The sequence below is a fragment of the Teleopsis dalmanni genome, chromosome 2 (genome assembly GCF_002237135.1).
Source record: "Teleopsis dalmanni isolate 2A chromosome 2, ASM223713v2, whole genome shotgun sequence".
In the NCBI taxonomy this organism is placed as follows: Eukaryota; Metazoa; Arthropoda; class Insecta; order Diptera; family Diopsidae; genus Teleopsis; species Teleopsis dalmanni.
In genome coordinates this window covers 90989580-91004141 of record NC_051847.1, presented here as the reverse complement: position 1 = coordinate 91004141, position 14562 = coordinate 90989580, and the positions used below count along the sequence as shown (strand labels likewise).

The 14562-nt window shown below is 29.2% G+C and overlaps 1 protein-coding gene across 1 annotated transcript; it reads left to right on the top strand.

Moving 5' to 3' along the window:
* The first annotated feature begins 11350 nt into the window (after nucleotides 1-11350).
* Nucleotides 11351-12857, top strand: LOC119683689 (probable 3-hydroxyisobutyrate dehydrogenase, mitochondrial). The gene is made up of 2 exons (XM_038097493.1): nucleotides 11351-11424; nucleotides 11515-12857. The coding sequence occupies exon 2, from the start codon at nucleotides 11543-11545 to the stop codon at nucleotides 12515-12517; it is 975 nt and encodes a 324-aa protein (XP_037953421.1). The 5' UTR covers nucleotides 11351-11424; nucleotides 11515-11542; the 3' UTR covers nucleotides 12518-12857.
* Nucleotides 12858-14562: the final 1705 nt, after the last annotated feature.

The window sequence follows — 14562 nt, the reverse complement described above, 5'->3', positions numbered from 1 at the left end:
TTCTAATTAATTTACTTTGATTGACAATGTAGTTGCTAAGGATACCCCTATGTATGCATAATTAGTGGTCTTTGGAAACATATATTGCTTTAATTGAGCGAATATAGTTTTTGGAGTGTGAATGTTAACTAACCGTATTGTGTCAAATTTAAAATTTTGGCTCGAGTGTTAATACATAAAGCCAACCTGCACTTTTATTCAAATTTCACGGTTTTTATTCGTAAACAACAATTACACTTTCTGTTCTATTTTAAGAATTAACGCATAAACCATTGCTATACAAATGGAGTTAACTCTTAAATAATGTTGAATTAATGTATTTAAACTTTATTGTATATAACATTTATGATTGAAAGTTCACAAATATTGAAAATCTTAGTAAAGTGTTTACAATTTTGAATAATATAATGTATGTAATAAATTCTAATATAATTTTAATGCTATTTTCTTTTTAAGAAAATTAATATTTTTCAACGTTAAATAAATATTTCAAAAGCAGCTATTTAGTAAATTAGAATTTGTCACATTTCAGATAAATGTTAAAACTCTTAAAAAAAAAATAATATATAAATATAAGTTAAATTATATTAACTTTCTTTTCTTAATGTATGACCAAGCCATCTGTATTTGCGCGTCAATACTTCTCCAGTTATAAGAGGTTGGATGAACGCCAGATTTTCTTTGGGTTCTAAACACTTACTTCACTTTTAATAACCTGTGTTGAATGTCTTGCCTCAACTTTAGGTTCAACGGCCGATATTAATCGGTTATGTATGATATGATTACAATATATGATTGTCTTATATACGAATTTACTATGTGTGTATGTACTATATAAGTCTAAGTATTATTTAGCTATGTAGATCTAGGTATGTTCCTAATGCTGTATATAGCTTGTACATGAGTCAAATGTTTCACTATTATTTACTAACTTCTTTTTGGGTTTCTGGCTATAACGGGTTGAAGTTAAAAATTTGAGATAATAGATTTACATAATAAATTTTTTTTGTAAGACACAAGTTCCGTTTTTTCAATGCTTTTACCTTAGGCATGCTTGCCTTCTTTTTTCCTTCCAATCAGAAAAACAGTTTGTGAGATATTTGTATTTGAAAAACAACTAACTTAGCGAGGTAAGAAAAGGAATTTTGCGAAGGATGTCTGAGGCGGAAATGTTTAATTTATTTGTACCAAATATGTTAAAGACACGCAATTCCTATGTCTCAAAATAAAAATATTTTTTATTAAACTTTTAAAACCACATGATATTGCTAAACCTTTCACAGAGAATCTCACAGAGTCTCATATGTCTACAAGAAAAACGGGTCAGATATGAGCACAGCAGCATCAAATTAATTTATAAGAAAAATTAAGTAACGAAAAAATAATTTAATTTTATGGTTTAGTATCATGGATAGCTCTCAACAGAACTTCAGAAATAATAGAGATTATAAATAATTATCACTGAAATATAGTAACTACAGTAATACCATTATTGCATATTGCTTAAAATATAATCTATTATGAAAAATAAGAATATCAACTGAAAATCTAAAATTTTGTTATAATACAGATGGTTTAAGTAATATCCGGTTAGATCTAAAATGACTATTCTTTTACGAGAAATGTTGCATTAAAACAGCTTTTTCAGCTAATTGAGAATTCATTCCACCTTCCACTTCAACTACCCACCAACCTAGGGTTTAAGAAAGATTTGAATGAGAATCTTTTTTTTTTGTTTTGAATCTGTTTTGAAATCTGTTTGGATATCATCTAAATTCATTCCACCTTCCATTTCAACTACCTACCAACCTAGTTTTTAGATAGGATTTGTCTGAGAATATACATTTTTACATCTGTTTGGAAATATGTTTGGATATCATCTAAATTCATTCTACCTTCCACTTCAACTACTTACCAACCTAGGGTTTAGAAAGGATTTGTTTGAGAAAATACATTTTAAGATCTGTTTAGAAATCTGTTTTAAAATCTGTTTGGAAATTTGTTTGGATATCATCTAAAGCGGAAGAAATCCTCAGTCAAATGCATTGTTAGTACTTGCCATTGATATACAAGTATGGCAAGAAAAAAAACTTGACCAAATATACCTATATATCCGTCTGATATTAGGAAATCATCAGTAGATGGCATTTTGTTCATCATTCGAAATATGAGTGTCTTGTGTTTGTGTTAGTTAGTGTTCTTTTCTTCTTTCGTGATAAGAAGATCTATCATGGTAGCAAAGTAATGTTTCGTTATGACCTAGTAATCCTTTAGATTTATCATTTGATATCAAACTTAATTAGTGTATTCAGACATATGTTACATACTTAATAAAAGCTTTGTATGAATGTAGTATTTATTAGCTAGATGCAGGTATCTATAAAATCATGAAAAAGTGAAGTGTATTTAATATATTTAAAAAAATCTCATTGTGGCAGTTTTTTATTGAAGTTTATAAAAAATTCCTATGAAATGTTGATTAAAAAATGTGAATATCTTTTGTACTTTTGAAGCAGACAAATATTTGACTATTACTTCAATTCCCACTTAAGCTGAGATATTTTAATTGTTTTTTTTGTTTCGTTGTTTTGGAAACATTGAGGATTGAGTATTTATAAAGCTGGGAGTAAAGAGTGTGTAATTTAAACATAAATTACGATTGAAATAAATTAAAAATGAAATGAAAAGATATAAATTAATTTTTAAATGCGTGTGGCAAGTGCACAAAAATGATTTTTTGAATTTTTACTGATCGAAGGTGTGCTCTGCAAGCCCAAACACATTGTTGAGGTGAAAATACAATGGCACAGACGAATTTGCATACATCAATTTCAGTTTGAAGGTTGTCCATCTTTCTCCATTGAAAAGAAATTAGTAACAATAACAAAGGCAAATAATTAACAACTAAAAGCGAAACGTGAAACTCAGACGACGTACGTGAGGCGTGCGTTTTCGGCTTACAATTTTAGATACTTTACAGCCTTTGTATTTGGACTCACTTTTTCCAATCTGCAATAAAACTGAAAATTAGTTTTTTTTTTTTTTGTTAAACTTGCAATTGAAATTCATTCAGAAACTCATTTCAATGTCTGCTCAATGATTTATGCCGTTTTAATAGATACTTATTGACAGCTCTTAATTGCTATTATAATGTCATCGATGTGAGATCCGAGATCTTATCAAACAATTGAAGAAAAGATACTTGCTCTCGTGAAATAAATGGTTAAATTAATAAGATTTTAATAAGCCATATTTTGCGTATGGTTTAAGTGAATCGCTTAACCAAAAGTCTGCGAAACATTTAAGACGATTAATAAATATGCAAATTATATAATTTTGCACAAGTATCTCACGCTTTTGGCTTCGGATTTCATCAAATATTTGCTCACAGATGATTGATCGATTGCGGTATGGAAATTAAAAACATTGGCAAATAGTTTTAGGTAATTTTATAGAGCAAACAAGGTTTAAAGTGGTTGCCTCACTTATAAATTAGACCAAAGGAAATAGGAAATTTCATAAAATGTTTTTTTTTATAATGAAGTAGATTTCATTATGTGGTACTCAATGTATATTTCTCATATCTTGATACATATAATGGTATCTTAATACATTTTATTATGCAAATTAATAGGATTTCAAATAGGGTGAGATATAATAAAAGTGTAAGTTTGATAGGCTAATTTTTAAAATTATGTAGTACTCAATATATGTTTATCATATCTAGATACATACAATTGCATCTTATTGTATTTTGTTTTGCAAATGAATGGGACTTCCGATAGGTTGAGATAGAATAGAAGCGTAAGTTATAGAGACTAATTTTTAAGACAAGTTTTTCCATTTTGTAGTACCGAAAGTAAATGTGAATAAACTATATTTCTGATTAAAATTTCCAATTCAACATTTATTTCAATATATTATTTAAATTCTTTTGGTGTACTATTTGGTGTAAAATATGACAACGTTTCTAATGTCCTCAACATGTTACCGCATAGGACTGAAACCTTTTAAGGTAATTTTCAATTATTTACTGGCACACAGTTGACAATATCTCAGTCAAAATTAAAAATATGTTTTTTTTGCATTGACACGCAAAGGCTTCGAAGATATTTCTGAATGTCCCATTAGCTTTTGTGTAATCCTACAAAGTGGACTGCTGACAAATCCGCTTTATAACATCTTTACTATACATGTTTATGAAAAGTTTTTAGTGAATTCGCCATACCAGGATGTATTGAAGTACGTATATGGTGGTTCATTTAAAAGGATGAGGGGTGGTTGTTTTAAAAACTAATTAAAAGTTCATAACAACCATTCAATTAATAAAAATCCACGGTATGTATGTATGGTTTTCACTGTATAGTTTTGAAATCTGATAATCCCTCTTCTATACGCCACTAGACGTGAGTATTAGAAACTAGATAAAGTAGGGTGTGGGGGGTTTGTGTGGTTCTAAAATCTAAAATCTCTTTAGACATGTTGTATTGCTTTATACTTGTGACATTAACATATTGACATCACAATACTTCCACATTCATAACTTCAATTTTCAGCTAAAAAAACTTAGTAAGGTTACAGCGATTAGAATTCAAGATTTGTTACCCACTTTCTTTATTTTAACAAAGTTAGTATATACTAATGTCTAAACAGTACTACACCACACTGCAACTTTCTGTGGAAGCAATGGTTTTTGGGCTATTATTTGTGGATTTTTACTGCATCGGAACTTTTCAATAACATACCTAACAGGCTAAAAAGAAGTCTCCTCGGCGAAGAAAATAAGATGCGACGAATAGTCTTTGTTTCTCATTCACAAGTCTATTCTGTATTTATTGGCAGATTTATTACCAGATGCAATTTCAATACTGAAAAGAATTTTTGCTGTTTCCTTGCTTTGTATCGATTATCCTACAAGATAACAAGAGGAAAAATTTTTTTTATCATATAAATTTTGATGCCCAGATATATATCTGGTAACAAATAATGGACATAATTTGTATCGAAGAGCTTTTGTGCTTTTTGTAGAAGCCCGTGTTTTAAAAATTTGTTACTTTAGCAGCAATTGTATCTATCATGAGACATATGCCCTATACAGAATAGATCTGTCATTAGTGATCCATATTGTAAAATGGTGAACACGTGTCTTTCATTAGATCCCCATTAGGTATATGCTAATTATTGCCAAATCGGGGTAATGAAATTAATAAACCTTTAAAATAGTGTCGATTAGAATCATGATTTTATTCTGATATAATAGATTTGTGATCAAACAAAACTCCCGCAGAATTGCCTACCAAACTGTGTGACAGAAGTGGTTCAAAAAGTGAAAGTGGAGACTACGTGAAAGGTGTGAAAAAATTAATGTTCACGGATAAAATTTTGTGGATTAAATCGTGCAATTCTACGAATATAAACAAAAATAAAAGTATTAATGGATAACATATTATCTTCAATCATCTATATATATAAAAGAAAGATGTGTTATTGTTACACCACTTATAACTCAAGAACGGCTGAACCGATTTAGCTGAAAATTGGCAGGGAGGTAGTTTAAGGCCAGGAGAAGGACATAGGCTGAACCGATTTAGCTGAAAATTGGCAGGGAGGTAGTTTAAGGCCAGGAGAAGGACATAGGATACCTGTTTATCCCGTTCACGACAAAGTAGGTTTTGAAATTTTTCAAATTTTTGATATAAGAAAATATTTTATTAAAATTTAACAGTTTCTATAACTTAGTTAATGTGTTTTTAAAAGTTGTATTAGATCAATATAAGTTTGTGTTGCAATAAATATCGTTTTTAATCAATAAAACTTCCTGGTTGTTGCAAACTCAACAAAATAAATAATTAACAATTATAATGTATGGTATGGTTGAAAATTTGAGTTTTTAGTTTTTTAATAATGCCGCGACCAAGACGATCGAATCTTTCCCGACAAAGCCGTAATGCAAGAAGAATACGAAATACTGCAAATTTAAGGACTGAAGGTCGAGCGAACAACAGAGGTCAACAAATAGATAATTTGCGATGTGTACTAAAATACACAAATAAATTATGAATGATTAATGTAGGTATTTTTTTTTTTTTGTATTTTTTCCAATTAAAAAAAAACTGCTTATTTATTGCCTTTAAGGCGGAACAGAGTTCGCCGGGTCATCTACTAGTTCTTTATGATTAAGAGATTACTGCATGCAAGATAATTTGTTCCAATTATGGTGATCCACAGATTATTGTGTTTTTATTTTCGATGGCTCCAACATTTTCCAGCAGCACTGACTTGAGCTCTTATAAAAGCGAATCTAATCCAATCCAAGTACCATCTCTTGGCGATGTTATAGATTAGCAGTGCTTATTGTGTCAGCAGAGTTGTATTTAATTAAACTCAATTTCAGCAAAAGATTCGGATTCGATGTGTAACTACATCTGCTCGATGTCACTCAATGTGAGATTTGTGCAAGTGTTGTGCTTCATTACGTCGATTCCAGTTGCTTGCGTTTCCCAAAAGTTTGTGTATCAACTTTCGAACCAGATTTTCTGAAATGGCTTATTAACTCATGAATGTGCTGGACTTGTTTTGGAGCAGAAATGGTCATACGTATTTCAGGCTTAGTTTGTTGCGATTTTAGTTTTTTTTTAAAGAAATAAAAAAAATGTATTTTATTTCTTTTTGTTTTTGTAGTGAAATTATGTGCGCTTAAATGTAGTTTTGCTGTTTTTTTGTTAAGCATAAAACTGTTTTATGATGTAAGAGAATGAGTTCAGATTTGCTGCAATTTCAAAAGTAAAAAATAAAAATATTGCAAATTTTTGTCATAATACATAATATGATATTTCATATTTATTCACTTTAAAATATCAATTTTCATAACATTGCCATGAGGCGAAATTGAGTCAGTCAAATATTTTTAATAATTCATAATTGCAATGTCCAATTTAAATTTATTAGTAAAAATTCCGAAACATATTTTCTTCATAATTTGTAATGTGAAATTCAAATACTAATAACATAAATTATGTAAATACTGAAGCATTTAAATATTTAAACATAACATTATCATACTACATAACATGCTTTTAGTTGCATTTTTTAAATACATGGTATATAATAATCATTTCAATATAAATACACATAATTATAGATATCTGAACAGGCATCAGATTCTGGAAAAATTTGTACAAGTGAAGAGTGTGCTGGTATACCATACACCTATAGAGTTTTAAGCACCAATGTGCTTTAACCTCGCGAGAGGTTAAATTCCTTGGTGCGAGAAAGGAAAAAAATTGTAAGTGTGATGAGTCCGTTTTCAATATTTATCAAAATACTGAGTGTTTTAGATAAGTCCATCAAAAAAGCATGTTATCACGATTCTTTGGAAAAATAAACACTAATATTATATAGTACAATATATATCATAATCCTGAGAAGCTGCCCGAGAAGCCTCAAAACTTTGAATGTTAGCATAAAATATAAACTTTAAATAAAAACCAGGTTGTTTTTAAAATTAAAAATCTTATAAAATCAAGTACCTATATTGTATCTATATCGATACACAAATATTCACTATTAAATAAGTAAATACTATCTATATTCATAACACTATATTAATACAATATGGGTATATACAGCAATATTGAAAAGGTTACAGTGAAATTGTAGTATCTTGTATTCTTAACAATTATAACTCTTTTTCTTCGATGCCTTGTTTATTTTCAAATATTCCCTGTTATGTATATCGCTGCAGATAATACTTAGGATTATAGAAATTATGATCATAATTCATATACTATTTTATTACTGTATTTCAAACCTTCGATAATAATTTCAATCAATAAAGTTTAAACTAATCTCTTTAGCGTATATAAAACCATCTGCAATGATGGTTTTGAGGGTACCCTCAATATTGGGTGGGTGTGTGATGTCTTCACGTTTTCTTTTATTTCATAAATTGCACACTTAAATAATGGAACAGTTGTTTTGTTAGCATATTCTGTTATATATTAATATATTTATTTATTTTTTTCTGACTTGAATTATTAATAAAGACCCAATTATAATTATCAAAGACCCAAGCCAAAACATATCAATTAATATAAAATATAGTATCGATGTAATTTATAATTAAAATTGGTGTATGTGCCTGAAAAACATATATCCCAGCATTGCTAATTTAAAGTAATCCGATTTTAAAATATTTTCATTTTTTGGTGTATATTTTACTTTTTTTATACGTATATAGTCTTAAGAATTGAACAACAACATATTTAAATCATTTTTCCACATCATTATTCAAATATAAATCATTATCCGAAAATTGATCTTCGTAGATCAATAATTATTATTTGACAGCAATGTTTGAAGGCACTATTTTTTAAAACGTACAGACTTTTCTATAGTAACATCGGATGGTAAAAGCAAAGAATCTAAAATACTTTCTAATATTCTGGATTTTTTGGTAAAAATGATGGTATATAACAGTGGTTTCCAACATTTTCTTGACCAAGACCCATTATAATATTTTTATTTTTAATAGGGATCACAAAGTTTAAGAATAATAAACTGTATGTTTATTTTAATATGCTTTATGCATCTCTGGTTTAGGTACATTATATAGGCTATAAAATAGGTATACCTATAATGACTTGGAAATTTTTTGTGTTTATTTTTTGTTTTTTAATAAGTGTGTGTGTGCGGTCTCAGTGAATAAACTACAAACTATGTATCCACCAGTTGGGAACCACTGGTATAGAGTAAGGATGTACTATGAGGAAGTAAGATTATAGCTGGAGTTGTTTTTTTTTTAATACCTTTCATTTTTAAATTAAAAAAATGTGAGTTTTGATTATAGTTCAAAACTGTGGGATACTATGTTTACAGAACACTTTCTATGTTTACAGAACACATTCTATGTTTACAAAACGAGTTCTATGTTTTTCTATCAAATTCGTTTAATTTGTTTTTGTTTGGTTGTGGACATACATAGATTCGTACATATTTATGTTGTAAATGTGAAAATCAATCTTAATGAATAAAAGCTTTACCATACATTATTAATAATTATCAACTTGACTGTGTGTGAACTCTAAATATTTAGATTGATGATTTTTACATTTATTGTTGATAAAAAATAATCTTTCTTTTGATATGAAAGCATACGTTTTCAAGCTTTCATGAAAGCTTATGACTTTCCAAAAGAGATATTTCTATTAAAAGCTCTAACAGGCAAACAGCGCATACAAAACAAATTGCTTGGAACGTATCAACTACACATTTCCAGTTGTACGAAATAATAGTAACTGGCAATTATGACTTTCAATACATGCTACACAATTTTATAATGATAACTTAAAGAGTTTTAATATTTTGATAATGTTGTATAATATAAAAAAACACAATTAAGAATATACTGCTAAAGGAGGTTCAAATATGCACGTCATGACATAGGGCTCATCAGTAACTAATATTAATATCTAACATTAATATCTATGAGTTAAATATATCAGCTATAGATTGTAATCAAAAGAATTTATAAAAGCTGATTTTGTGTTAAATTTAAGTTATAATGTATTGAAATGATTTAATAACGTAGAACAAAGAAACAACTTGGTAGTTTGAGTGGGTAACATAATATATATATATATATTGAAAAATGTTTTAGTTTCATTTAAAAGAAATAATTTCTAGTTTATGAACAAACAATATACTTTATATAGTCGTAGTATATATTGTGGCTAAATTGAAATTAGATGATAAAAAACCGGTATTTTCTGAATCAGTTAAGTGGAGTCAATTTTGAATTTTAATAACTTTTTAATCCTAATATTATAATTTTTTATGGTTTTTAAAACTTGGTTTTTATATTTTTAAACTTTTTATTGGTATTTAAAAACAAAATTAATTTTAATAAACATTAAAATTTAATAAGTGCAAATAATGCACAAAAAAAATTTTTTTTATGAACTTTTTCATTTCTATTTGCTAAGCCCAAAAACTGTATGCAAGTTTTACCATAATATTTTGCTGACGCAAAATGTTAAAGGTTTACAAAATGTGAACAATTATCGATCGGATTTTTATTTTAACACCTATTTCAGGTGCCAGAAATCACTGAAAAAATACAAAATATGACCTTCAATTGAACTTTTATACATTAACAAAAAAAAAAAAACAAAAACCCTATAAATGATAATATAATAATACTTAGTATTTCATAAATATTTAGTTTATAAATATGCAAATCTCAAGCAAATGGATTAATAAACAATAAAGTTGTCATACAGGATTATACGCCATTAATTTAGTTTGATAATTAAACTACTTACTATGTACTACCACACTTTAAGCCTCTTTAGACCTCATATAATTATTTTGAATACATTAATTGCAATTTTATTCACAAATACCAGGCATTTCTTTTGTATGCCTAATATTATTATATATATTATTACATTTTTTTGATAAGTAAACTAATATTTAATAAGTAAATTATATACACATAATTTCACTTCATATTCTTTAAGGTGAAATACTTAGGCCGTGTGCGAGTTCAAGTAAATTGATGGTAAATTGAGGGAAATAGCAAATTATGTCCGTATGGCAGCGATATTGATATGTACCATATTTCGAGTAAAAATTATGTAAATTAGGTATTCCCATTGTGAAAATTTTATGAGATGTTTAATAAATAAATTTGAAAACTTCTAACCAAAAATAATAAATAAGTGCAATAAATAAATAAATAAATATTTACATAAGTATAGTATAAAAAGTCTCTAGAAAATTACAATTTCCTTTACCTCAATTTACTCTAATTCGCACACGGCCTTAATATCATAATTATAAACTACATATTATAACCATCGACAAATTTTACTAAAACTAATCTTAATAAAATAAATTTAATATTCATAAATAATGTGTAGCGCTTAAAGCTTCCTGGAGCGACAGAGTCATGATCACACCATACGGTTTTATGCTCCACAAACATCGCGTGTGCTTTTGTATAAAAACAATTCTGGTTCCAACCAACAACGCCTATCAAAACTCAGAGAGCAAAAGCACTGCATATAAAACTACTTTTGCCACTTGTAGGCTCGCCGGTTTCTCAAACAACAAAAACAACAACAAAAGCAAACAGCGGCGCGTGTGGAGCAAAATTGCTTGACAACTTTAATTTATTTTGGATTGCAAACGTTGCGTTTGGTTGCGTTGCGTTTGTGTGAGTGAAAATGTGTAGAACGAGAATGGAGCAGACAGATTCGACAAACAATGATGATGTGCTTTTATGCTGAGCTGAGGAAGCGGGGGTCGTTGAAGGTTAGTAAATTGAACGACTCGCAGCAAATTTGTTCTCTACTGGGAGAACAGTGTGCTTTTGGCAACGAACAGAACGTGAGGGATATTTCGTGAACTTAGTTTGCTGAGGTGTGGAATTTTTTATTTTATTTTTTATTTGTGCTGCGTATTTTAACTAAATTACATAATTTTTATTGCGTTTATCTTTCGATTCAATAGGCTTTGGATAACTGAAAAATATAGCAAAATGGCTCTACGTATTGTGTGTACTTCTCCAGCAATGAACGCTCTTAGCCAAACCCTGGTACGTTGCATGTCTACACAGGGTGCTTCCAAGAACATCGGCTTCGTGGGCTTGGGCAATATGGGTGGACACATGGCTAGCAACTTGATGAAGCAAGGCCACAAATTGCATGTTTTTGATATTTCCAAGCAGGCTTGCGATAATCTCAAGGCCAAGGGCGCTACTGTTTATGAGAAAACCAGCGATCTGGCACAGAAATCTGACTTCGTCATCACTATGTTGCCAAATAACGACATCGTCGCCAACACATACAATGAAATGACAGCCAATGGTGTGAATAAGGACACAATTTTCATCGATTCCTCCACAATTGATCCCAACGTTGTGAAATCCATCCAGAAGATGGTCAGCTCGAAGGGCGCACGTTTCATTGACGCACCAGTCTCTGGTGGTGTGCCTGGTGCAGAACAAGCGACCTTGACCTTCATGGTTGGTGGCACTGAAGCTGAATACAAGGCCGTAAAAGCTGTTTTGGAGTGCATGGGTAAACGTATTACACACTGTGGTGATTACGGCATGGGTCAAGCTGCTAAAATTTGCAACAACATGATGTTGGGTATTTCTATGATTGGTGTTTCCGAGGCAATGAACTTGGCTATCCGTTTGGGTTTGAACCCACAAACATTCGCTGATATTATCAACTCATCAACAGGTCGTTGTTGGGCATCTGAATTATATAATCCAGTTCCTGGCATTACAGCTACTGCACCAGCCAACAATGACTACAAGGGTGGTTTCTCTACTGATTTAATCACCAAGGATTTGGGCTTGGCTTCTGGTGTAGCTACTGCCTCTAATACACCAATTCCATTGGGTGGTATGGCTCATCAAATTTACCGTACATTAAAGTCAAAGGGCTTGGGCAACAAGGATTTCTCTGTAGTTTATGATTTCATGAAGAACGAGAAACACAACTAAACGGGGAATGAAGTAGGAAAGTGCGAAGAATTGTGAAAAATTGTTGATCCTTTCAGATGGACCAGACTTGCATTTATAGAATTTTAGGGACAAATTAATTTACAAGATTACATGCTTCGTTAAGACTTCAATAGCATTTAAATGTGTAGTGAAAATTATAGTTTATATATAGTACACATTTTATACGTGTGTATGTGATTACATAATAAAATCTTACTATTCTTATCAATTAAAAAAAATATTTTTATCTTTCATGGGAAAAAAACCGAGTCGTTAAGTGTGCAATGGATAATGAATGGTATTAACGACAATTTTAAAAAAATAAAGATTTGCGAAAAATATGGTCTTTCTAATGGTCGTGTAATATAATAACTGTGAATATTTTTATTATATATATACATAATTTATTATATATATATATATAGATATACGATGTAAATTGCACATGCTTTTTGGATTTAAGAGAAGATATCTATTAAATTTTATCAGCGATATTTAAACCAGGTGTATAATACTAACTATATAAATGAATAATACAAAAGAAAAATTAAATTATAATTTATAAATAATGACGTGGACTAATCTGTAGAACAGTGAGAGGAATGTCTCTATTAATTTATGCATTCAGTTACTTGTAATTTGCAATTTAGATACAAAATTATGCGAGTATAAATTTATAAAAAAAATAAATAAATCATAATTCCATATATTTTTGGTTTACTTCTTCAGAGATTGGATCTTCATAAGTTGTGAATAGTAAATTTAAATTAGAAATTATGTTTTTTTTAATGTGTAGTGTTGTGACTATTTATAGAGTCTCTATGGAATGATAGTATTGATTAATAAATTTAGTTCTTGAGTATGGAAAGAGGAGTAATTATTAATTTTATTTAATTTAATTTATTTATTTTATGGCTTCTAAAGTTTTTCCTTCGTGTCTTTTAAGAGGATAAGATTTAATTAAAATATTACATTTTAGTTCTCATTGTTCGTAGAATAGGTAACTAATTATTACTAACCTTATAGCGTGATAAATGAGTTCCAGAAAGTATATATTGATGTAATATATTGAATGTACTCGCCATTGAGATTATTTGAATTATTTAAATGCCCTTCTACGAATGATGTCCAGGAAAAGATAAACCCTCTTTTGAAGTATACTTGCACCAATACTCCTCATATTAGGGTAATAATACTCCTAATTCTCACAACTGTAACATTTACATAAATGTATAAATTTTAGTAAAAATAATTTTAAAGTTTGTATTAAAAATTTTCACAAAAATAGTTATGACATAAGTTTTTATTGGCTCAATGAGTTTTTTCAGAAGAAAATAATATATTTTATAAAACTGACTGAAATATAGAAAAACATAAAAGTTGCATTCAATTTTCTATCACTTATCTATATATTTGTGGATCTGTATAAACATGATGGATTTCTTATTTGTCTGCCTGAGTACGTAATTGCATAACATTTTTTAATGATAGCATTCGGAAAACAAGCAAAAATATAGATTGAAAGATAAGCTGGAAAATATATTTGATGTGATAAAAATTAATCTGTTTAGTGTTCATGTAGGTCATAAATCAAAAATAAAAAAAAAATGTTCTCGAAGAGTAATACCAATGGAAAATAATTCATGCAAAGGAGTCAAGTTGACACAAAAAAAAATATGAGTAATTGGAATAAACAAATTTTTGTAGTAGAATCAAGAATTAAATCGAATGGATCTCTCTTAGGAAGCAAAATGAAGACAATTAAAATTCAATATGTTGTGTACACAGGCTTTTGTATATCTTCAACAGCCTAGAATTAAATTGTAACCATACTCGGTTGCTTCATCTCGACGAAGAAGTAAAACAGAAGTCATGTAGTAGGGAAAGTGGTGGTGGTAGTAGAAGTATTAAATATTTTGTTAAAAGTAACTAATGAAATGATTTCTCAGGCTAAAGTTTTTGCAATTAGGAAGAACTGTTGGCTAATTTCAAGTCGCATCAAAAACAACCAAACTGCATTTAAAGCATCTTCCTTCCTTCAATCC